Here is a 26,630-nt window from a genome sequence, read left to right on the forward strand (position 1 = left end):
TTTACTTCTTTGAAGTGTACATTTTTGAAAAAGAAAAGAATAGAAAAGAAAAAATAGACAAAAAAATAAATTCTTAAGTGACAAATTCATCAGGATCGATTTTTCACTAGGTATGCTTTTTTCATTCTTGAATTTTTATGGCTATGAAATATTGAAAAGAATTCAATGCAACTTATAAATGTTATGTACATTTGAAATCTGATCTAATTGAGGTAGAAAGCAGATGATTGAATTTTCATCGCATTTTCTGTTTTCCCAATCGTTTGATGGAAATTGTTTTTTCCCCTGAAGAATCCAAATAAAATTGTAGCTAGTCCTACGAACTCGTATCAGATGTGCTCGGGACAGTTTTCTTCAATTTAGGAACCGAATATTTAATTCAATCCGTATATTCCTTCAACAATTAATTTTAATTTGAAAAAGAAAAACGAAAAATGTAATTTGCTGTTTTATTTAAAAGACTGAAAGAACCGGTCGAGGAGACATAATGTGGGTCCTCTAAAATAAATCTTGAACTTGAATCGACTTTTAAATACATATGCAGAAGCGAAATTTAATCATTCACTCGAGCTGTAAATTTCGGGCAAGAAACGAGATCAACGATTTCAAATACATATGAAATCATCATATAGGTAGATAAAAATTATGAAATACAGCTCGCATAATTATGTAGGCACTACTACTAGGTAGTAGGTAGGTGTAGGTACATACGCAAGCATTCATGCGAATGCGAAACCCCTCTTCATGAGAATTAGGATCAAAATTCATATTTTATAGGAGTTAGAAGCACTACACTCTGAGACTGAGAGAAAATGAATAAAATTTAAAAATTATATCTCGTATTGTTGTATGTATGTGCGTTCGTTAAGTCTAAGTGACGTTAAGTAATTACACTTTTGACAGTGTTACCACTCGCGTGAACGCATCGTGAACGTTCTGCTGATTTCTGTTTCTTTTTGTCTATTATTGTTTGTTCATTGTTGATGTTGACCTGAAGTACACATTTTTGTGATTGTGTTTCATGTGTTTACTGTTTGGATTTTGATAAAAATTTATTCGAATTCGAAATTTTGTGTAGAAAATGTTCATGTCTGAAGTACTAAGATTGTTTATTTTGAAGTAATGGTTCGTTTCTTGATTTCAAAAAGTTTGCGTGTTGTGATTTAATATACGGATTATTGCGACTGCGTATGATTTGCAATCCTGTAGAACCGAGTTGATAAGAACAATTAGTGTCCATTTCACAGAATGTTCGTTAAAAATTAAAAGTGAAGGTAATTGTTCTATTGGTATTTCTAGGTACATATTTCTATCGGCTAGAGTGTTGTGAAATAAAATATGGACTTATTGCTATCAGTGGAGATGATACGGTATTTTGAGATTGAATTATTGAACTGCCATTCATTCATTCAGACAGAAATGGCGGCCGTACTACAATGCATGTAACGCCATAAATGTAAATGTACCTCTCCCCCCCCCCTGGAGCTTTCCGTTGATTGATTGATGACACAGAGTGTTTGACAGTTCTGCTGATCCTGTTTTTTCTAGCCTACTTCTATCTTGATTTTTTTATCGTGGTCCTACTTTTTTGCCAAAATATCCAAGAAATTCTGATTTTTACCTTAATTGTCAAAAAAGTCTTGCTTTATCCTACTCGTATATTGTCAACAAAATTATCTAAACGTACTCAGTTTTCTTTTATTGCAAAAATAAAAAAGTCACTTTTTTGAAAATTGTACAAAAAACCTGTTTTTGTCATGATTGATAAAAATATGCGTTCTGGCAAGTGAAAAGGCCACCTTTTTGTTTTTTGACAAAATGTTAGAATAATTGTGATCTGTCACGAGAAAACCAACTTATGTAGTGTCCAAAACGTAAATTTTACAGGAAGGGCATTTGAAGTTTTGAGTCTATGTATCAGGCGATCTAAAATTTGTAGGTCCGTGAAACTTGCACCACTTTTGGCCCCCATGAGTACCAACATAACCCGATATTTTTTTTTCAGAATCATCACATTCAAGGTTGCCAAGTCCAATAATCGAAATTTCCCATAATCGATTTTTTCGATTTTTTTGAATTTTTTGCCAAAAATGTTGCAAAAACTACCCGAGTATGAATTATTAATGAAGAATAAGTTATTATTATTAAATTCTTCACGTTTCTTAACAAATTTGTTCAAGGTGAAAAGAGTTGATTTTTCCAGAGTGAACCTCATTCAAATTTCAAAAAAACGGCCTAAATCCTACAAATATGAGCCGATATCCACAAAAATTTGCATGTTGACTCCCCGGGACATACATTTCGAGAAAATGAAAGAAAAATTTTTTTTCATTTTTTTTGTAGTTGCTCAATTTTTTTGACCTTAAATTTAGGGTCAAAAGAATCGTTCGCGAACGTTTTTAGCACCGCAGGCAGATTCAGCACCCTGGGCTGAGTACTACCAATATCCACCATAAAAAATATCGATTTTTTGGACACTAAGTTGGTTTTCTCGTGACAGATCACAATTGAATAATAATGGTGAATAAGTGATTGTCTTTCTCCCTTTCCCATTCCTGTGAACCCTCCTTGAAAATGTTTCTAACTACCCTCATTTTCGTCACACGTGAAAAAAAAAAAACGATCTCTTTTAGTTTTGTCTCCAAATCGTAAATACGAGAAGCCGAGGTGCTTCACAGTCCTCAGAAAGTGCTGTTTTCTGCCTAGGCTGCCATAAGCCATAAGAGATCCTGTTACTAGTACCTAACTACCTACTGTTTTTTACCAGAATTATCTAAAATGTATTTTTTTAAGACACGAAAAATTATTTTTTTAAATTCGTACTTTTTGTAAAAATTGTCAAATACATAATTCTATTTCGTCAGCAAAATCTTTAGTGACTCGTAAATGGCAAAATTGTCAAAAAGCCCTTTTTTCTGCCTTATCAGCCAATAAAAAATTGTGTTTTTTTTGCCAACAATACCGGTTTTGCTATTTTTTTCAGCTTACTCTTTTACTTAATGTGCAAACATTTTGACTAATAGAAAATGCTGGCTCAAATTAATTTGAAGCCCCCTCTCCATCAAGTAGTATACATACAGTCATACACCCGCCCCACCACTATGGGCCAGGAGACCCCCTAAAACGGGCGTAATTCAAAATTTTATCCCAGTAATGAGTATAGATATATATAAGAAAAAGTCATTGACTTTTATGTTTTTGAGGTCGTAAAATCCGAATTTGGTAAAATTTTTCTCATTGGGTGGGGGGTGAGACGTTAAAGAGAGGGGGAGAAATGAAAAATTTGAGCATATCAACGTGCGATACATCGATATGTATGTTTTTGAGATCGTAGAATCCGAATTTGATAATATTTTTTTCGTGGGAGGAGGGGTGAGGCGTTAGAGGGGGAGAAATGAAAATTACTTTTTCCAAAATTAATTTTTCAGAATGCCCGTCTTTTACATATTAATGTTGATTTTCGTGTTTTTATAAAAGTAGTCAAAAATACGCGGAATTCGACGGTATTCAATAACTTTTATAAAAACACGTAAATCAATATTATGTAAAAAACGGTCACTTTGAAAAATTAATTTTGGAAAAAGTAATTTTCATTTCTCCCCCTCTAACGCCTTACCCTTCCACCCCACGAAAAAATATTACCAAATTCTGATTCTACGACCTCGAAAACGTACATATCGATGTATCCCACGTTGATATGCTCAAATTTTTCTTCTCCCCCTCCAACGCCTCAGCCCCCCACTTAACGAAAAAAATATTACCAAATTCGGATTCTACGACCTCAAAAACCTAAAATTCAATGACTTTTTCTTATTTATATATCTATACTAGGATACAATTTTGAATTACGCCTGTTTTAGGGGGTCTCTTGGCCCATAGTGCGCGCCCCCCACCTCCACCTTCTGCTGTCTGAGTATAATTGATGTTAGAAGGGTCTGGAAAACGGGGAAAATTATTAACTAATTACTTGTGAAATCCATGGACAAGGGGATTTACGTGCTTGTGCTGATTTTGGACCAATGAAATGTGTCATCAGTGAGGTGGGTTACTCATACAAACATTCGTAAATCTCATTCATACTTGCATAAGTTAATTTGGACAAACTAAATGGGTCTTTTTGAAAATCTGGAATTTCCATTGTATGACTGGAAGCTTCAGAACGGCTTTGAATCACTTCCAGTCGACTCTGCGAGTTAAAATCAGGGTATACCCAAAATGGTTTCAACTTTTTCAAACTTATTTGGTAGTTTTATTGGAATTTTAATGTTTATAAATTTTTTAGAGGCTCCAGACCGCCTGAAACCATTTGAAAATGAAGTACATCTACATACCCAGATTTCTATGTCAATTTGGTGAAGTTTTGATTTTTTTCACATAGGACATAGGTACCTATTTTTCTGGCTAAATTTGATTTTCAGAAATTCACCTCAGATAGAAAGCTGAGCTTTGGCGCATGAGGTTTTGAGTGGATTATTTTCCCATTAGGTATTATGTATTAGTATGTATAGGGGTACCACCCGTGTTGGTCGGAAAAATAGTCAGAAAACAAGCGAATCTTCGCTTTATCAAAAATATTGTTTAAATTGATCCGAAAAATAGGATTTTGCTGTGTTAGCTTTTGAGTGGCAGCTTCAGTACTTTTTGAAAAATGCATTAGAAAACGATTGTGGTGTATTTCGAGTATATCTACCTATTTACGCTATATTGCTGTACATACTGATGAAACCATTCAACTTTCAGATTTCAAGAATCTGGTTGAGGTCAAACATTAAAATCATAAAATCAAAATGAGCGACGACCAGTCTCCGTCCAATGGTACATTGGTATTCTACCTTCAGCCCGGTAAACTAGTCGATTTGGCTGCGGTATCTTTGCTGGGTGCTTTGAAACATCATAAAATAACGCAGTTGCATCGTGGCAACAATGAAATTAACATTAATACTTCGGAAATTGATCTAATCGGCGGGGAGTTGCCTAAACCTATTACTAATAAATTGCGTAAATTTCCTGATCGTATGGACAAATGTATAGCAAAGTGGTGGAAATACCACTGGGAACAAGTGTTTTTTCGTAGTATGCCGTCAAATGATATGATTACATTGTTTGATCAGTTGGTATGGCTTCACGATGGCGTCGATAGCTCAATTAGTTTCGAACAAACGGCCAGAAAATTGATAGATTGCGGTATATTGACAAATGTGCAGAAGTTTCAAATTGCTTGCACGTATTGTTTCATCGATGACGTGAATCTTTTGAAAAAAACAATGTCACCCGACGAGATACGTCTCGCCACCGGATCATTTTGTACGGATGTTGATCCATTCTTGGAGTACTGGTGCTGTAAAATACGACTTATGACAGGTTTTAGTTTTCTGACGAACACGAATATTAATTTTTTGAGCGAATTGATACAACCTGACTGTAGAAAATATTATCACCATTGGCCAGTTGTAGAATATTTTTGGAATCAGGTGTGCAATGAAGAAGAGCGTCTGAGGACAGCTGAACGGATTATTTATATTAGCAGTAGGAGCACAGCCGAGCTGATGTGGCATCTTCTTCCCAAATTGACTAGCTCACAACTCGATTCGGTGATCAGGGAGGCTGGTTGTGAGATTACGTTACATTTGGCCAACGAGTATAACTATGTCGAATACGAGTATGCAATGTTGGCCTGGAAACGTGTGGTGAATTTAATCGATGATTATGATCTTAATTGTCTTCTACGTTTGGTGACTGACATGGAGAAAAATCGAGATTATGTTGATGGTCTACTCCGTGAAATGTGGCTGTATATGTCGAAACAACAGAAAAAGTATATCGCCAATCAACAAGAATTCAATTATGTGGCAAAGTGGATTGATGAATATGAATATAATTCGCCAAATTATCAGCTGATTGTCGATATATATTCGCTTTGGGATTTCGAACGTAGGCGTCAATACTGGAAAGCTAATTGGACTAATTTAGTTATCGGTCAAATGAACTATGTAAACAAAGTCGAAGAAATAATGAGGATATTTCTAGGGAGTGATGAAAATATCGCTATTTTTAAACGCACCGTCATGATCGATTATAATGCTATCGGAACAGTTTGTGAAAACCTGTTGAGTTGGGGAGATTTCGAGGAATTGCAACACTACTGGAATTTTTGTACAATAGATCAGGATGTAATTCGAAATTTGAAAAAGCAAATTATTGAGTCAATGCCGAAGGACACCATGTTTCATGTTCTTTGCGATTGTTGTGAAGACGAGAGCCTTCACGCTGAGTTTGAAAACTTCCTGCGCGACATATTCACCGCCGATGAAATTAAAGATTTTCCGAAGAATGTGCTATTGGCTAGTTTGGAAAGAATGGAAGAAATGCTACGCGATGGTTCCGTCCACTTACTTATGCAGTGCGTTGAAAAATATTTATCCACCGAAAAAGATCTGTGCACGATAAAGCTGCACTTAATTAAATATTCTCGCGAGCACCACGAAATTGCCATGAATATCGAACTGGCTGATTGGATGGATTTCTCGTCTTGGCTTTATGAGGGCAACAGCAGTTTTACAAAGCGGCTTAAAACTTTATTACAACCTGACGAAGCCGAAGTGTTCGATGATGTAGAAATGGAGGAGCCTTCTCTTTATGATTATTTCTGTAAAAAAATTTAAATCAACGAGTAAAAAATCGAAATATTTGTGCATTTTTGGTTACATTGTTTTGATAATTTCCGCATATATTTTTGATTTGTTTAGTTTTCGTTTAGTACATTAATGATCGTTACAGCCTTAATACGCTTATGTATGAGTTCATTGAACTCATTTACAAATATTTTTCATCGTGATTTTCATGTTCACGCTAAATAAAAATTGTATATTCGTTGTTCTTTGATTGTTGAATATTACCTACGACATTTTTATGTCGATTTCCTGACAGTGTTCTCAGAGGGGAGGCATATGCGAAATGATCTTGGTTTTTTCGTTGGAACTCCTTCTTTGGAAAAAATGACTGATTGGTTAAACATTCGCATTCGGTTTATTTTTGCATAAATTCGTGTTTTGAAAATATTTTCTTCTCATGTATTTTGCATTAATTACTACATTTGTCAACACGTCGAATGATATCGGTTTCTAAAACCGAGAAAATATTTTGGGAGTACGGTAATGTCAATTATTTTAGTCATTAATGCCAATTTCCAAAAATCGAAAAAAGTACCCAAAGGCATACTGTAGATATCAATTTTTTTTCAAGTTTTTTAAATTGGCAATAGAGTCCAAGAAATTGACATCATTGTTATTTATAATATTCTCTCAGTTTCCGAAAATATATTTTTGAATGTTATAGCATAAGTAATTCCAAATTACAAATTTACCTACCTACCCTAAAATGAGTCATTTTCAAATTTTTAACCGTTCACGTCAGATCTCTAAAGGAGATTTTCGATTTTGGCGGTAAAAGCCCAGGTCGACGCAGAATTTTGAATAATATTTTTAGAACCGAGACACTATTAGAAAATGTCCATCTTCGAAGAACCATGTCCCATATTTGTGCTGCAAGGGCATCTCTGGAGCTAGAATTTTTTCTGTATTTCTTTCAACTTAAAACGAAGGTATCGGCTAAAGTTGTTCAAAATCACTTATTTTTATGTACATTTACTTATTGCCGAAAATTAAAATTTTATCTTTTTAAGACCGGTTTTAGAAGCTAAAATGCGAGTGGTTTCTAATCAAGTGACAATTAGTGCAGATGCACTGCTTAGTGATTACTTTTATTGAAAAAATTAAGAGACTATGATATTACAGGTAGTAAATTCATCCATGCACTCGTATACCATTGTGTACATTGAAATGAGAATTCCTAACATATGTAAGTACAAATATGTTGCGTGAAATGTGAAGAAATACTCCAAAGTCCCAGTGTTCTGCTTTCTAAAAGTCACGTTGATGAAGTTGAGTGATCGGAGAAAAGAAAATAGGTGGAAGTACAGATGATCGTTCGTAAGCAGACGACTCGACTCGATCTGAAGAGACCAGTCTGACCAGTGGAGGTACTTTTGTTCTATCTCCTTATTTTACTGTTCCATCTAGTCAGTTCATTTTTTTTTTTTTTTTTTTTTTTTGCCAATCCTGCTCCTATTTTCTTTACGAGTCTACACTTCTACAGTCTGTTACTGATTCTAGTCATGCACGTGCTGTGTAGAAAGATTCAACGATTTGTGTTCAAATTTTTTCAAACATCGAACTCAATTTGTATTTTTTATATCTATGTATTACATTTACTGAGCAACATTTGTCTTGAGAGGTTTTGGAGTCTGCAATATTCTGAAGTCCTGACGATATTTTTCGTCATATTAAGTAAGTCGATTTTTAAGTATTTTTCATCATATATACTTTGGTGCTCATTTGAAGCAGAGATTGTATCCTGCTTGTTAGTTATTAGTGGTTCGATTGATAAAAATCCTTCAAAACCAGTGAATATTTTCATTTCATTTTGGATCTCCTCCTTCATCAGTCGGAACCGTTCTGTCGATGTAGTCTAAAACATTATTTATATGAAAGAAAAAAAATTGAAACAGAATTGTCTTATTATTTCATTTGTAAATATTATTCTGCGTCTTTGTCCACATTTTGCATTGCTTGTCGTAAATAAATTGAGCACGATATAATAATTTGATAGATTACGCCAAAAATACTTTTTTTTTCAAGATTGGTAGAAGATGCATTTTGGCCTTTAAAAAGTTGTAAGTTTTTTCTAAATTGTAAAAAAGTCACTCTTTTGACAAAATTATCAGAAGAAATCCTGTTTTTGTCAATATATTGACGGAAAATTCCATTTTTGCCAGAATTGTCAAAAAGTCCTAATTATTTTGTAAATTGTAAAAAAGCCACTTTTGGCAAAATTATTCGTAAAATCCCATTTTTTTTCAAAATTGACAGAGAGAGACAATTTCGACGAAATTGTCAAAAAGTGCTGATTTACTGAGAGCTTTCTTAGTCAATTTGGTAAGATTTCAATTTTTTCAAATAGGACCTATTTTTTTGCACAAATGTCAATTTTCAAATGTTCGCTCCAGATAGGGAACTGCGCTATGGCACCTGAGATTTTGACTTGTGATAAATTGTTGCATGGTGTTTTGATCTAGCTTTGTCTGGTTGAATAAATGTTGTGCTAGCTTAAAATTTATCGTCATCGTTGCTGCCAATTTCGAAAAATCCGGGAAAACGCCAAAAAAATTTGAAATTTTCGAGTGATCAGGTTATGATGATTTTATTGAAACATTGTTGATTGATATTGATTTGAATTTCGAAACGTAGGTACGTTTTCCCCATGTTGGCTTGAAATTGGAGTAGAGTTTTTGCCCCATGACCCCGGCGATTAGTGTAAAATAAGTTTTCAAAAATAAGTATTCTCTATGCACTTATATATGAGGGTTACAGAGACTGATGAAATCATTCGACTTTCAGGTATTCGAGAAATTGTTTGCGGTCGAACCTTGAAAATACAATCAAAATGAGCGACGATCACGATCCATCCAACGGTACATTGGTGTTCTGGACTCATGCCGGTAAACTTGTCGATTTGGCTTCGGTGTCTGTAATGGCCAGTCTGATGCATCTTAAAACAACGCTGATACGTTGTGGAAACAAAGAAATTAAAGTAAATACTGTCGAAACAGACTTGATCCATGCAACTTTACCTGAAACTATCATCAAGAAGATTCGTGCAGTGAGTCATCGAATGAACGTGTCTAGAGTTAAGTGGTGGAAATACCACTGGAAACGAGTGTTTTTTCGTAATATGCCGTCAGATGATTTGATTGCGTTGTTCGATCATTTGGTATGGCTTCACGATGGCTCAATTAGTTTCGAGCAAACGGCTAGAAAGTTGTTGGATAGTGATAATAAATTGACGAATGTGCAGAAGTTTCAAATTGCTTGTACGTATTATTTCATCGATGACGTGAATCGTTTGAAAGAGAAGTTGTCGCCCGATGAGATACATCTCGCCACCGAATCATTTTGTACGGATGTTGATCCATTCTTGGAGTACTTGTGCTGTAAAATACGACATATGACAGGTCGTTATCTGACGAGCACGAACATTAATTTCTTTATCGAGTTGATAAAACCTATCTGTAGAAAATACTATAACCATTGGCCAGTCGTAGAATATTTTTGGGAACAGTCAGGTAATGAAGAAGAGCGTCTGAAGAAAGCTAAAGAAATTATTTATAGTGCCAGTAGCGGCACACCTGAGCTGATCTGGCACCTTCTTCCCAAATTGACTAGCTCACAACTCGATTCGATGATAATGGAGAATGGTTACGAGATTATGCTATATTTCGCCAAAAAATCTGACTACATCGAATATACAATGTTAACTTGGAAACGTGTGGTGAATTTAATCAATGATGATGATCTTAATTGTATTCTACGTTCCGTGACTGACATGGAGAAAAGTCGAGATTATGTCAACAGCCTACTCCGGGAAATGTGGCTCTACATGTCGGAACAACAGAAAAAGTTTATCGCCAACCAACAAGAATTCGATTATGTGGAAAAGTTGTTTGAACGTGGTGAAGGTGAATATAATTCGCCAAATTATCAGCTAATTTTCGATGTATTCATGCTTTGGGATTCTGAACGTAGGCATAAATACTGGACAGCTAATTGGGCTAATTTAGTTATCGGTCAAATGAAACATAAAAACAAAATAGATGAGATGATGAAGATAATCTTTGATAATAATGAAAATATCGCCGCTTTCAAAGGCACTGTCATGACCGATTACAATACAATCATAGCATATTGTGAAGTTTTGTTGAATTGGGGACATTTCCAGGAGTTTCAAGACTACTTGAATTTTTGTACAGAAGACCAGGATGTGATTCGAATTTTGAAAAAGCAAATCATTACGTCAATGCTGAAGGACGATCTGTTTTATGAACTTTACGATTGTTGTGATGACAAGGAACGTCACGCTAAGTTTGAATGTTTTCTGCGCGATATATTCACAGTCGACGAAATGAAAAATTTTCAGAACGATGTTGTAATGGGTAGTCTGGAAAAAATCGAAGAAATGCTGCGCAGTGGATCCGTTCACCAAATTATACGATGCATTGAAAAATATTTATCCAGCGAAGAAGATTTGTGCACGATGAAGCTACATTTATTCAAATACTCTCGCGAGCACCATGATTTGACCACAAACATCAAGATGGCAGATTGGGCGCATTTTTTATCTTGGTGTTTGGACGGCAGCAACAGTCTTACAAAGCGGTTTAAAAGTTCATTGCAACCTACCGAAGCCAAAGTGTCCGATGATGTAGAAATGAAGGAGCTTTCTCTTTATGAATCTTTCTGTAAACATTTTTAAAGCGACGAGTAAAAAATCGTAATATTTGTGTATTTTGTTAGATTTTTCCGCCAAAATGTAAATACAAAGATCTATAATATGCATGTAACATGTCACTTTCTGTTTTATTCATGGAACTGAAAAAACCACAGGGATTCTCGATGTAGCTCATAACTTCCTAAAGTTCCGGTGATCTTCGCCGATAGAAAGCCTACCAAATTAAAATGTAACTTTCATCCATGTGTTTGTACGATCATTGTACCTACCTATTAATACGAATAAACAAAAACAAAACACTAATTCTGAGCCCATTTATTAATTGGTGGTTCGATTTGAAAAGCATCGTGAGTGGGAAAATGATAGTAAGTTAAAACCTATGGTTCAGTTATCAAAAACCTGAGGTCAACAAAAATGCTTCATATCGTTGGAAATTCAATTCCAATTTAAAATTCCTTCGTATCTAAAATTTTTCAAAAAACATTTTCCTTCATTGTTCTCTATTTTTTTGTGAAAAAAAATCGACGTCAAATTTGAGAGTAAGGATTGGGGTGGAGATGGAGAACCGGTTGGTTAGTTGGTAAGGGATCTATTAATTTCATTTCCGTTCAGGTTGCTAGAATACTGTTGCCTTGTTTTCGTGGAACAATGCTTAAATTCTTATTGAACTTAATGCTTCTTCGACTGCTCGATTATTTTCTGAAGACATGACATGATTATGAATTAGCTGTTCTAAAATTACAATACAAGGAACCATGAAAAGTTTACAAATTGAGAAATAAAAAAATACGTGTCGGGATAATAAGAGTTCAATCGCGAAAAAAGCTAGGATTTTGACCAGATTCCATAAAGACCTTTATTTTAAGATTTAAGCTGAAGATGTTTCAGAAAAATTTTCCTCGTGCTCCTTTCCAACATGTTTTGGAAACAAATGGCCGAGCGGTCAAAAAAGTGCAAATGGGGCTTATATTTTTGCATAAATTCGTGTTTTGAAAAAAAAAAATACCCTGAAGCATACTCGTAGGTACGAGTATCAAATTTTTTCAAGCAGCTTAGAACGGAGCCATTTTTTCAAAAATGCCCGTCTTCGACGAAGGTCCATATCTTTCCTTTAGGGACATCTCTGCAGGTGGAATTTTTTCCGAGTTATTTTCAACTAAAAATGAAGGCATCGACTAAGTTTGTTCAAAATCACTTTATTTTTAAGGTTTGTCTTGAAAGTGAAAGATGCGAGTGATTTCAAATAAAGTGAAAAATAATGCCCTGCTTACTTTTATCGAGAAAATTAATAAACTAAGTATGATATTAAGTAACCTTAGTAAATTCATTCATACCTAGGTACTTGTATAAATTATCCTGCGTGAAATAATACTCCCAGCGTTTTGCTTTCTAAATTTCACCTTTATGATTATGAAATCGAGTGAATAAGGGAGAAAACAACTGGAATACTTTACATTGAACATTTGCCTATAATAATTATATGATTGTAAAAAGACGACTCGATGTGGAGACGATTGGGAGTAGTTTTATTCTGCGTCTTCATTCATAATGGGTCATTCCATGCCAAATCGGCGGATTTTTGCACGAGGGGTCTTCGATTTTTTTCAAAATCAGATCATGTGTAAAGGTCATCAAACGATGACGAATGACGCAAACCGGACATTTTTTCGATTTTTTTTGACGGAGCTGTGGCGCTTCAAAGTTCTCCAAAATGGCCGAAAATGGAAAATTTCAGTTGCAAATTGCTCCCGTTGTACGTGGTATAGAATTTTGAACTTTTTTTCAAATTGTAGTACTTTGAGAGGGTAATCGACGAATGATGTCAAAATCAGTGTTGCCACTTTCAAAAACCTAAAAAGAATCGATTTTAAAACTTATAATTTAAATATAACCACGATGTCCCCCAGTAAAAATTCTGAAAAAATTTTCAGGTTTAGTCCTTTTCATGTAGAATAACATATCAAAAAATTGGACTGGCATCTTTTTTCATTTTCGAGAAAAAAAAATTACAAGTTTTACAATTGTTGCAAAAGTACCATCAGAAACCTAAAAAGTGAAAAATTTTCCATTTTTGAAATATATTACCAATGTGTAGACGAATATGTGAAAAAAATCCCCCTCCCCCCAATTTGTCAACAAATTGACGAAAAATGCTATTTTTTGCGCTACAATTTTACTTTAAGAGTGAAATATATGCATTTTTCGTCAATTCGTTAATGCCTGGTTTGCGTCATTCGTCATCGTTTGATGACCTCTACACATGATCTGATTTTGAAAAAAATCGAAGACCCCTCGTGCAAAAATCCGCCGATTTGGCATGGAATGACCCAATACAGTTTCAAACCAGTTATACTCATTTGGCAAAAAGACGCATTTTGGCCTAAATTGTTGAAAAGTTCTAAGTGTTTCCCTAATTTGTAAAAAAAGCTAATTTTTGACAAAACTGCCAGAAAGAATCCTATTTTGTCAAAATTGACAAAAACTTGCATTTAGGTCAGAATTTTCAAAAAACTTCAAGTATTTTGTGCATTGTAAAAAGGTCATATTTTTCGGCTAAATTGTTCGTAAAATCCCTTTTTTCCAAAATTGGCAGAGAGATGAAATGTAGACAAAATTGTCGAGAAGTACCGAGAGCCTTCTTAGTCAATTTAGTAAAATTTCAATTTTTTTCACATACCTATTTTTTTTGCCCAAATTTAATTTTCAAAAATTCACCTTAGATAATCAGATAGGAAATACCTAGCGATTTGGCTCCTGAGATTTTGACTGGTTAGGTACTTATATTCTCATTTTTACATGATCTTTTGATCTAGCTTTGTCCGGTTTAAAAATATCTTGTGCTAGTTGAGATACCTCTCTTCGTTGGTCAGAACAAATAATTGTCGAAACAGGCAAATCTTCGTTACATAAAAAATCCTGTTATGCGTATTTGATATGGACATTGTTGAAATTGATGCAAAAAATAGTATTTTGCTGATTGCTGTGTTAGCTTTAGATTGACAGCTTCAGTAATTTTTGAAAAAAACATTGGAAAATAATGCTGGTGTATTTTAAGTATACCTACTTAGGGTTACACTTACCCTATACTGCTGTACATGCTGATGAAATCATTCAACTTTCAGATATCAAGACTCTGTTTGCGGTCAAACGTTGAAATTATAAAATCAAAATGAACGACGACCAGACTCCATCCAATGATACATTGATTTTCTACCTTCATGCCGGTAAGCTAGTCGATATGGCTGCGGTCTCTTTGTTGGCTGCATTGAAGCATCATAAAATAACGCAGATCCATCGTGGAAACAAAGAAATCAATATTTTATGTTATGAAACGGATCTAATCAGCGTGACTTTTCCTGAATCTATTACTGACATGCTGCATGTATTGTCTGATCGTATGGACAAACCTATAGCTAAGTGGTGGAAATACCACTGGGAGCGAGTGTTCTTTCGTAATATGCCGTCGAATGATATGATTGCATTGTTTGACCAGTTGGTATGGCTTCACGATGGCTCAATAAGCTTCGAACAAACGGCCAGAAAGTTGTTGGATAGCGATAAATTGACAAATGTGCAGAAGTTTCAAATTGCTTGCACGTATTGTTTCATCGATGACGTGAATCGTTTGAAACAGTCATTGTCGCCCGACGAGATACATCTCGCCACCGGATCATTTTGTACGGATGTTGATCCATTCTTGGTGTACTGGTGCTGTAAAATACGACATATGACGGGTAATTGTTATCTGACGAGCACGAACATTAATTTCTTTGCCGAGTTGATAAAACCTATCTGTAGAAAATACTATAACCACTGGCCAGTCCTGGAGTATTTTTGGAAACAGTCAGTTAATGAAGAAGAGTTTGTGGAGAAAGCTGAACGAATTATTAATTATGTCCCTGACGGTCCATCGGTCGAGCTGATCTGGCACCTTCTTCCAAAATTGACTAGCTCACAACTCGATTCGATAATACACAAGTTTGGTGACACAATTACGCTCTGTTTCGCCAAAGAGCCCAACTACGTCGAATATACAATGTTGACCTGGAAACGTGTGGTGAATTTAATCGATGATCATTCTCTTAATCGAGTTCTACGTTCCGTGACAGACATGGAGGCAGATCAAGATTATGTTGATAGTCTATTACGCGAAATGTGGCTCTACATGTCCGAAAAACAGAAAAAGTTCATCGCCAACCAACAAGATTTCGATTATGTGGTACAGTGGATCATTGATTGTGAATCGAATTCGGCAAATTATCAGCTAATTTTCGAGATATTTTTGCTTTGGGATTCTGAACGTAGGCGTCAACAATGGGAAGCTAATTGGACTAATTTAGTTATTGGTCAAATGGAACATAAAAACAAAATCGAAGAGATAATGAAGATGATCTTTGATAATAATGAAAATATCGCTGCTTTCAAACGCACTGTCATGACCGATTATAATTCAATCAAAACAGTTTGTGAAAGCCTATTGAGTTGTGGACATGTCCAGGAGATACAAAACTACTTGAATTTTTGTACAGAAGACCTGGATGTAATCCGAAATTTGAAAAAGCAAATCATTACGTCAATTCCGAAAAACGGCATGTTTTATTTTCTTTGCGATTGTTGTGATAACAAGGACGTTCACACTAAGTTTGAATATTTTTTGCGCGACATATTCGCAGTTGACGAAATTGAAAATTTTCAGAAGGATGTGTTAATGAGTAGTTTGGAAGAAATGGAAGAAATGCTGCGCAGTGGATGCGTTTACGAACTTATACAGTGCGTTGAAAAATATATATCCAACGAAGAAGATCTGTACACAATAAAGCTACATTTAATCAAATACTCCCGCGACCACCATATTGCCATAAACATCAAAATGGCAGATTGGGTGCATTTTTCATCTTGGTGTTATGAGGGCAACAGCAGTCTTACAAAGCGGTTTAAAAGTTCATTACAACCTACCGAAGCCGAAGTGTCCGTTAATGTAGAGATGGAGCAACATTCTCTTTATGAATCTTTTTGTAGTAGTTTTTTGAGCAGTGAGTAAAAAATCGAAATATTTGTGTGTTTTTTAGATTCTTTTTTTTTAAGGTTGATGATAATCCGCCAAAATATAAATGTGGTCAATCACATGTTACTTTTTTGTTTTATTCACGGAGCCGAGAAAACCCACAAAAATCTTCTAGATAACTCGTAAAGTTCTGGTGATCTTCACCTATAAGTAGTCTGCCATGTTAAAATGCCATTTTCATCCAATAATGATTTTAATCAGGGTGTCTACCAGGTCGCTATAGCGTTAAAAGTCGCGAAAAGTCGCGATTTTGAAAATAGGGCGCTAAAGTCGCTAAAAGGTCGCGATTTTCGCCAAAAATACCAAAAAGTCGCTATAAATTGTCCAAACTTCAAATTTTAAAAACTTTTCGTATTATTATTCAATGTTAATGCTACTGCCAAATTAGCATTTTAAATAATCATAAAAATTCAAAATTTCAAAAGCTTTCGCCCTCGCTTCGCTCGGGCATATAATTTCGTTTTCTTTAGCCAAACGTTGAGTCTTGATGATAGAAAAATTGACTTCTCACATTAAAAATGATATTTTTCACTTCTGGAGAATTGTGAATTTTCGTGTTACCAGTGCTTTTGCCCTCAGTTGGCTCGGTTCGTACGGGCCATGTAGGTGTATTTTTAGAAATATGTACCTATTGTAATATTTTGGAAATTATTGTTAGATTGCTGGAGGAGCAGGACCGTCGAGAGGGGGAAAAGAGGAGAGTTTACCTAGGACTCGCTCATTCTGGAGGGTCCGACAATAAAGAAAGGGCCCGTGATGGAAGAAAAACGTGTTTTTTTACTTTTCAAAAGTCAAATTTTCAAGAGCTTTTGCCCTCGCTTCGCTCGGGCTTGTTTTCTTTTCTTTTTACACATCGAAATTTCTAAAAAAATATCATTCAACTTTCAAAGTTTTGAAGTGAAAGAATGAACTTCTCGCTTAAACAAAAAGAAAAATTAGTGGTTGAAATGACTAGAAAAAGAACAATCGAAGAAATTGAAATTTTAGAACTGAAGAAAGTTAAGTAGATGGAAAAGGAAAAAGAAAAGCTCGAAAATTTGGATGACTATTTATGTCACATGGAAACTATTGAAAGTTGTCCAAACCTCCCCCCTCCCACCACCCAATAAGTGCAAATTTTATTGGAACCCAATTTTTTTCGTTAGAAAATGGGGGGGGGGGTACTGAAAAAAAGTCGCGAAAAAAGGTTCTTCATAAATTTTTTTTCATGTTACATGGGAACTATTGAAAAATCCCATTTTTTTTGTTGAAAAATTGGGTGTGGGAACTGTTGAAAAAAAGATTTTTACGTTGGAAATTTTTTTTTTGGGGGGGGGGGGTACTTTAAACTGAAAAAAAAAGTCGCGAAAAAAAGTCGCGAAAAGTCGCGAAAAAAAGTCGCGAAAAGTCGCTATTTTTGAGAATTAAATTTTGGTAGACACCCTGTAATCTATGTGTTTGTACGATTCGTTTGATCTATTGTTATCAATAAACGAAACACTGATTCTGAGCCCGTTTATAATTTCGTGGTTCGATTTATAAAGCATCAGAGAAACTGACTTTGCTTTAGTATTTATTTTTAAGAGCCAAAGCAATCATGTAATGCTAACATAAGTACATTTCGCAACAAAACGTTCATTATTAGCTCTGTTCTATTCGCTACTCCGAGTAGCTCTGTGTACTCTCGTGATTTTCTCCGGAACTGATAAAAGAGTAGAGAGAGTAGGGGAAATGAGTCTTCGAAAAGAACACAAATCCAAGAACACCTTGTAAAACAACTAAATTTCAACAAAAAAAAGAAAATAAACACTCGTAAAACGGAATGTCGGAATACTGATTGTAAAAAAAAAAAAAAATGTCGCCTTAAAAAATCTGCTCTTTTTACTCTACTCCTTCTGCACTTCCTTTTCAGCAGGTGTAGAAAAACCTGCTCTAGAGCAGCTCTTTTGACTCTACTCCTTGCGAAAAGAACGATTAGACGGATTACTCCGAGTAAAAATGTGCCAAAAGAACACAGTATTGCTGCTCGAAGCAACTCGGAGTTGCTCGGAGCAGCGAATAGAACAGAGCTATTGACTTCATAAAAATTAAACTTGTGTAGCAAACGATGAGTGGGAAGTTGAACGTTGAAGCTTCTGGTTTAGGTTTTTCAAACGTGGCACCCGTCTGATGAAATACTCGTACTTTTTGCAAATTTAATGTATAGAAATATAGAAAAATGTGACTTTGTTGTGTGTGTGTGGGGGGGGGGCGAGTGGATGTCATTCTGAAAATTTGGTTGAAAAAAATGTAGTGAAAAAAGTAGTGATTTTTTCAACAAAAAATCCGTTGATACCCTGGTATGGTCATTGTTGAAATTGATCCGAAAGTTAGGATTTCGCTGCGTAGAATTTAGATCGGCAGCTTCAGTAATTATTTTAATATGCATTAAAAAATTATGCTAGTGTATATTTCAAGTACCTATACCTACCTAGAGTTATAGACTTACCATAATACTGCTGTACATGCTGATGAAATCATTCAACTTTCAGATATCAAGACTCTGTTTACGGTCAAACGTTGAAATTATAAAATCAAAATGAGCAACGACCAGACTCCGTCCAATGATACATTGATTTTCTACCTTCATGCCGGTAAGCTAGTCGATATGGCAGCGGTATCTTTGCTGGCTGCTTTGAAGCATCATAAAATGACGCAGATCCATCGTGGAAACAGAGAAACGGATATTAAATCTTATGAAATGGATCTAATCAGCGTGGAGTTTCCTGAATCTATTGCTGATATGCTGCGTGATGTGTCTGATTGTATGGACGTATCTATAGCTAAGTGGTGGAAATACCACTGGGAACAAGTGTTCTTTCGTAATATGCCGTCGAATGATATGATCACATTGTTTGACCAGTTGGTATGGCTTCACGATAGCTCAATTAGTTTCGAACAAACGGCCAGAAAGTTGATGAATAGCAGTATATTAACGAATGTGCAGAAGTTTCAAATTGCTTGCACGTATTGTTTCATCGATGACGTGAATCGTTTGAAACAGACGTTGTCGCCCGATGAGATGCATCTCGCCACTAAATCATTTTGTACGGATGTTGATCCATTCTTGGAGTACTGGTGCTGTAAATTACGACGTATGACAGGTTATAGTGGTCTGACGAACACGAACAATAATTTATTCTTTTCCGAATTGATACACCCTTTCTGTAGAAAATACTATAACCATTGGCCAGTCGTGCAGTATTTTTGGAAACAGTCGCCTAATGAAGAAGAGCGTCTGAAGAAAGCTATACAAATGATTTATAGTGTCACACCGGTCGAGCTGATCTGGCACTTTCTTCCCAAATTGAGTAGCCCACAACTCGATTCACTGATGATGGAGAATGGTTATCACATTATGACTTATTTCGTCAAAGAACCTAACTACATCGAATATACAATGTTGATCTGGAAACGTGTGGTGAATGTAATCTATGATAGTGACCTTAATTATCTTCTACGCCACATGACAGATATTCAGCAAAATCGAGATTATGTTGATGGTCTACTTCTCGAAATGTGGCTCTGCATGTCGGAACAACAGAAGAAGTTTGTCGCCTACCAACAAGAACTCGAGTATGTGGCAAAGTGGATTGAAAATATCGAATATGATTCCCCAATGTATCGGATAATTGTCGATGTATTATCGTTTTGGGATTCTGAACGAAGGTGTCAATACTGGACAGCTAATTGGACTTCTTTAGTCATCGGTGAAATCAAACATAAAAGCAAAATCGAAGAGATAATGAAGATAATCTTCGATAGTAATGAAAATATCGCTGTTTTCAAACGCACCTACTTGACCAATTATAATTCAATAAGAGCGGCTTGTGAAGAATTGCTGAAGTATGGACGTTGCGAAGAATTACAAAACTACTTGAATTACTCAACAGCGGACCAGGAGGTGATCCGAAGTTTGAGAAAACAAATTTTAACGACGATGCCTAAGGATGAATTTCTTTGGGTGTTTTGCGAACGTTGCGATGATGAGAGCCTTAATGCTGAGTTTGAATATTTTCTGCGCGACATATTTACGGTCGATGAAATTAAAGATTTTCAGAGGGATGTGCTCATGGCTAGTTTGGAAAAAATGGAAGGACTGCTGCTCGAAGGATCCGTTCACGAACTTATTCAGTGCGTTGAAAAATATATATCCAACGAAGAAGATTTGTACACAGTAAAGCTGCATTTTATCAAATTCTCTCGCGACCACCACGATATTGCCACAAAGATCGAAATGGCAGATTGGGTGCATTTCTCATCTTGGTGTTATGAGGGCAACAGCAGTCTTGCTGAGCGGTTTAAAATTTCATTACAACCTGCCGAAGAGTCGGAGGATGTAGAGATGGAGCAACATTCTCTATATGAATCTTTCTGTAATTTTTTCTTAAGCAAAGAGTAAGTGCATTTTTTAGATTCTAATTTTTTAAGGTTGATAACAATCCAACAAAATAATAAATGTGATCAAATTACATGTCACTTTTCTGTTTTATATTATTCACGAGGCTGAGAAAAACCACAGGTATCCTTGAGAAGTTGAGATAACTCATAAGGTTCAGATGATCTTCATGGATAAAAGGCCTTCCATAATTAAAACGTAACTTCAATCCAATACTTAATGGGTGTAATTCCATGTGTTTGTGCGATTCGTTGGATCTATTATTATGAATAAACAAAACACTAACTCTGAGTCCATTTATTAATTCGTAGTTCGATTTGAAAAGCATCAGAGAATCTGACTTTGCTTATTCATATTGAGGAGCCAAAGCAATCATTTTTTAAAAATGCATTATTTTCGCAACAAAACGTTTATTATTGGTTTCATAAAAATGAAACTTGTGCAACAAACGGTGAGTGGGAAGTTGAAGGGCGAAGCTTATGGTTCAATGTTGTAATAAATAATCTGCTTTTTTCAAACGTGATACCTGTCTGATGAAATACTTTTTGCAAATTTAATGTAATCACCTATACGTTACAAGTGTGCAGCTCTTTCTTGCGCTCCAAAAGTATGCACTTTTGTGTTTTCCCAACAAAAATTCATAGACTCTAATTTTTTGTGAAAAAAAATAAATCAAAATTCCGAAGTATTTTATGTCAAGTTTGAGAGTATGGGTGGCAGCCGGGAACCTGTTCGTTAGTTAGTCTATTGAATTTCATTTGCGTGTTTTCGAAAGGAAATAATGCTTCACTTGGAGGTTGCTGGCTGGAACACTGTTACTTAAGTATTTTCTTTTGTGGAATAACGTCTATGTTGTTAGTAAACGAATAGTTACCTGCTTCTTCTACTGTTTGCTTATCTTCTGACGAAATGATTATGAATTAGCTGTTCTAAACTTATAATGCAATGAATCGTAAACATTTTTCAATTGAGAAATGAGAGGTAGCTACCTGATTACCTATCTAGTATATTATGCATAACAAAAATGTACGTAGAGACTTCTATTTTGAGCTGAAGATCTTTCAGAAATTTTTTTAGCTCCTAAAGTACCTACTCCTAGACTAGAGGGGAGTAATGGGTTCTCAGAGAGGAGGCATTTCTGTTTTCGCTCGAGTTCCTTCCATATACATATGCTATAGATTTCGAAAAAAATGACTCCGTTGCAAAAGATAGTACCTGAAATTCTGTATCCATCTAGGTCATTGCCATCAGAATTGAGAATACTAATACAAGACCACTTTTTGAAAGTTCTACTGACCGGTTGAAAATTTGCAAATAACTTATTTTTGCATAAATTCGTGTTTTGAAAAATATTTCGCATTAATTATGCCAAAACATCAAAAATTTTGGTTTCTGAAACTAGGGAGATACGTATTTAAAATTACAGTCAAGTGCTAATTTTTCAGTCATTATTGCCAATTTCAAAAAATTGAGAATAGTTCCCGAAAGCATATTATCTACTCGCTAGTATCAATTTTTTTATATTATTAATTTTATTGTCGAAAATTGAATAAAATTACAATCTTTTTAAGGCTTGTTTTAGAAGCAATAGTGCGAGTGCTTTCTAATCAAGTGACAAGTGTGTATATATGCACTGTTTTGTGCTTACTTTTATTGAAAAAATTAAGAGACTATGATATTAGGTAGTAAATTCATCCACACTCGTATACTTACCATTGTGTACATTGAAATGAGAATTCCTAACATATCCTGCGTGAAGAAATACTCCCTGTGTTTTGCTATCTAAATGTCACGTTGATGAAGTCGAGTGAAGTGAAGAGAGAAAACTGGTGGAAGTACACGTAAATGACATCTAGATGATCGTAAACAGACGACAGTCTGACCAGTGGAGGTACTTTTGTTTTGTCTATATTTTACTGTTCCATTTTCCATTCCATCTAGTCAGTTCATCTTTTTTTTTTTTTTTTTTTTTTGCCAATCCTGCACCTACTTTCTTTGCGAGTCTACAGTCGTCAGTCTTTTATATTGATTCTAGTCATACACGTGCTGTGAAGGAAGATTCGACGATTTGTTCGCCTTTTTTTTCAAACATCGAACTGAATTTGTAATTTTAATAATATTATATTTACTGAGCAACATTGGTCTTGAGAGGTTTTGTACTCTGAAATACTACGGAGTCCTAACGATATATTTTTTCGTCATATTGAGTAAGTCGATTTTTATGTATTTTTTCATCATACTTTGCATTTTTTTAAACATCGAACTCTATTTGTAATTTTTATATTATATTTACTGAGCAACATTGATCTTGATAGGTTTTAGAGTCTAAAATACGCGTATCTATTACGAAGTCCTAGCGATATTTTTCGTCAATTGAGTAAGTCGATTTTGAAGTATTTTTTCATCATACTTTGGTGCTCATTTGAAGCAGAGATTTTATTCTTAGTTATTCGTGTTTCGATTGATGAAACCCCTTAAAACTAGTCAAAATTCTTAATTTTTGGTCATTTTGAACATTTTTGTTTCGCTTTGGATCTCCTTCTTCATTAGTCGGAACCCACCTGTCGATGTAGCCCAAAAAATCACACTTTATGAAAGAAAAGAAATTTCAAAATACTTCAAGTACATATTGTAAATTGTAAAAAAGTCATATTTTTCGGCGAAATTGTTCGTAAAATCTCTTTTTTTTCAAAATTGACAGAGAGACGCAATTTGTACGTAGACAAAATTGTCAAAAAGTACTGAGAGCTTTCTAGATCAATTCAGTGAAATTTCGGTTTTTTCACATAGGTAAGTATACCTAGCTACCTACCTATTTTTACCGCCAAATTTAATTTTCAAAAATTCGCCTCAGATAGTCAGATAGGAAATTGCGCTTTGGCTCCTGATATTTTGACTGGTTAGGTACCTACCTATGGTCCTATACTTACATTTTTGCATGATCTTTTGATCTAGCTTTGTCCGGTTTAAAAAAAGCTTACGCTGGAATACCTTTCTTAGTCGAAACAGGCGAATCTTCGTTATATCAAAAATTCACTTGCCAACGCGTATTTGATTTGGTCAGGTTTGAATTTGATGCAAAAAATAGGATTTTGCTGTGTTAGCTTAGGTTGACAGCTTCAGTAATTTTTTTAAAATACATACCTACATTGGAAAATGATGCTAGTGTATTTCAAATAGCCTATACCTACTTAGAGTTAGACTTACCCTATACTGCTGTGCATGCTGATGAAATCATTCAACTTTCAGACATCAAGACTCTGTTTGCGGCCAAACCTTGAAATTATAAAATCAAAATGAGCGACGACCAGTCTCCGTCCGATGGTACACTGGTATTCTACCTTCATGCTGGTAAGCTAGTCGATTTAGCTGCAATATCTATGCTGGCTGACTTGAAGCACCATAAAATGACACAGATCCATCGTGGAAACAAAGAAATCGATATTTTATGTTATGAAATGGATCTAATCAGCGTGACGTTGCCTGAATCTATTACTGACATGCTGCGTGAATTGTCTGATCGTATGGACAAACCTATTGCTGAGTGGTGGAGATACCACTGGGATCAAGTATTCCTTCGTAAAATGCCATCAGATGATATGATCACATTGTTTGATCGATTGGTATGGCTACCCAATGGCTCAATAAGCTTCGAACAAACGGCCAGAAAGTTGTTGGATAGCGATAAATTGACAAATGTGCAAAAGTTTCAAATTGCTTGCACGTATTGTTTCATCGATGACGTGAATCGTTTGAAAGAGACGTTGTCGCCTGATGAGATGCATCTCGCCACCGAATCATTGTGTACGGATGTTGATCCATTCTTAGAGTACTGGTGCTGCAAAATACGACATGTGACAGGTTTTCGTCATCTGACAAACACGAACATTCATTTCTTTTCCGAGTTGATACAACCTATCTATAGAAAATACTATAGTCATTGGCCAGTCGTAGAGTATTTTTGGAAACAGTCCTTTGATGAAGAAGGTCGTCTGAAGAATGCTAAAGAAATAATTTATACTGCCTACAGCGGCACACCTGAGTTGATTTGGCACCTTCTTCCCAAATTGAGTAGCTCACAACTCGTTTGGATGATGAGGGAGAATGGTTATGAGATTATGCTGTATTTCGCCCGAGAGCCCAAGTACATAGAATATACAATGTTAACTTGGAAACGTGTGGTGAATTTAATAAATGATGATGTTCTTAATTGTCTTCTGCGTTCCGTGACAGGCATGGAGGCAGATCGAGATTATGTTGATCGTCTACTCCGGCGAATGTGGCTCTGTATGTCGCAACAGCAAAAAAAGTTTGTCGCCAACCAACAGGAATTCGATTATGTGGCAAAGTGGATTGATGATTGTGAATTCAATTCACCAAACTATCAGCTGATTTTCGAAGTATTTTTGCTTTGGGATTCTGAACGTAGGCATCGACACTGGAAAGCTGATTGGACTCGTTTAGTTATCGGTCAAATGAAACATAAAAACAAAATCGAAGAAATGATGAAGATAATCTTTGATAGTAATGAAAACATCGCTGCTTTCAAACGCACTGTCATGACCGATTATAATTCAATCAGAACAGTTAGCGAATTGGTGTTGAATTGGGGACTTTTACAGGAATTACAGAACTACTTGAATTTCTGTACAGAGGACCAGGATGTGATTCGAAATTTGAAAAAGCAAATTATTACGTCAATGCCGAAGGATGACCTGTTTTATACGCTTTGCGATTGTTGTGATGACGAGGTCCTTGACGCTGAGTTTAAATATTTTCTGCGCGACATTTTCGCAGTCGACGAAATTAAAGATTTTCAGAAGGATGTGCTCATAGCTAGTTTAGTAAAAATGGAAGAAATGCTGCGTGATGGATCTGTTGACCAAGTTATACAATGCATTGAAAAATATTTATCCAGCGAAGAAGATCTATTTGCGATAAAGCTACATTTTATGAAATTCTCTCCCAACCTCTTCGAAATAGTTGGGGAAACAATCAAAATGCCAGAGTGGGTGGATTTTTTGTCTTGGTGTTTGGACGGAAACAAAAGTCTTATCGAGCGGTTTAAAATCTCATTACAGCCTACCAAAGTATCAGGGGATGTAGAGATGGAGCAACATTCTCTTTATGAATCTTTCTGTAGTACTTTTTTATGCAACTAGCAAAAAATCTAAATATTTATGCATTTTTTTCGATTCTCATCTTTTGAGATTGACGACAATCCGCCGAAATGTAAATTGTGATCAATTACATGTTACTTTTCTGTTTTATTCACGGAACCGAGAAAATCCACAAAAATCCTCTATAGCTAACTCATTAAAGTTCCGATGATGTTCGTCTGTAAAAGCCTGCCATATTGATATGTCACTTTCATCTAATAATGATTTTAATATTGTATTCCATGTGTTTGTACGGATCGTTAGATCTACTATTATGAATAAACGAAACACCAATTCTGAGCCCATTTATTAATTCGTGGTTCGATTTAAAAAGTCTCGGGGAATCTGACTCCTTATTCATTTTCAAGAGCCAAAGCTGCATTTCGCAACAAAATGTTCATTATTGGTTTCATAAAAATGAAACATGTGTAACAAACGATGAGTGGCAAGTTGAAGGTTGAAGCTTATATTTCAGTGTTGTAAAAAACTGTTTTTTCCAAACGTGATACTGAGCGGTTGAAAATTCCTAAATGGGCTTATTTTTGCATAAATTCGTGTTTTGAAAATATTTTCTTCTCAAACATTTCGCATTAACTATGCCAAAACATAGAAAATTTGGTTTTTGAAACTGGAAAAATATTTATAA

At 35.3% G+C, this 26,630-nt stretch overlaps 3 protein-coding genes across 4 annotated transcripts; all 3 read left to right on the forward strand.

Moving 5' to 3' along the window:
* The first annotated feature begins 805 nt into the window (after positions 1-805).
* On the forward strand, positions 806-16,502 carry LOC135845410 (uncharacterized). Of its 2 annotated transcripts, none has more exons than XM_065363939.1 (2): positions 806-1,274; positions 14,466-16,502. In XM_065363939.1, exon 2 carries the CDS (start codon positions 14,513-14,515, stop codon positions 16,382-16,384), a length of 1,872 nt encoding a protein of 623 aa, XP_065220011.1. In that variant the 5' UTR covers positions 806-1,274; positions 14,466-14,512; the 3' UTR covers positions 16,385-16,502. The 2 variants fall into 2 exon arrangements, with proteins under 2 accessions (XP_065220011.1, XP_065220010.1); XM_065363938.1 differs by lacking the exon at positions 14,466-16,502 and adding an exon at positions 4,741-6,877 and having other exon boundaries at positions 992-1,274.
* Positions 8,162-11,586, forward strand: LOC135845411 (uncharacterized). Its single transcript, XM_065363940.1, has 2 exons — positions 8,162-8,345; positions 9,456-11,586. The coding sequence occupies exon 2, from the start codon at positions 9,502-9,504 to the stop codon at positions 11,365-11,367; it is 1,866 nt and encodes a 621-aa protein (XP_065220012.1). The 5' UTR covers positions 8,162-8,345; positions 9,456-9,501; the 3' UTR covers positions 11,368-11,586.
* Positions 16,503-22,862: 6,360 nt separating the features above from the next.
* LOC135843692 (uncharacterized) lies at positions 22,863-26,265 on the forward strand. The gene is made up of 2 exons (XM_065361657.1): positions 22,863-23,032; positions 24,075-26,265. The coding sequence occupies exon 2, from the start codon at positions 24,122-24,124 to the stop codon at positions 25,985-25,987; it is 1,866 nt and encodes a 621-aa protein (XP_065217729.1). The 5' UTR covers positions 22,863-23,032; positions 24,075-24,121; the 3' UTR covers positions 25,988-26,265.
* Positions 26,266-26,630: the final 365 nt, after the last annotated feature.

The sequence above is a fragment of the Planococcus citri genome, chromosome 4, assembly GCF_950023065.1.
Source record: "Planococcus citri chromosome 4, ihPlaCitr1.1, whole genome shotgun sequence".
NCBI lineage: Eukaryota > Metazoa > Arthropoda > Insecta > Hemiptera > Pseudococcidae > Planococcus > Planococcus citri.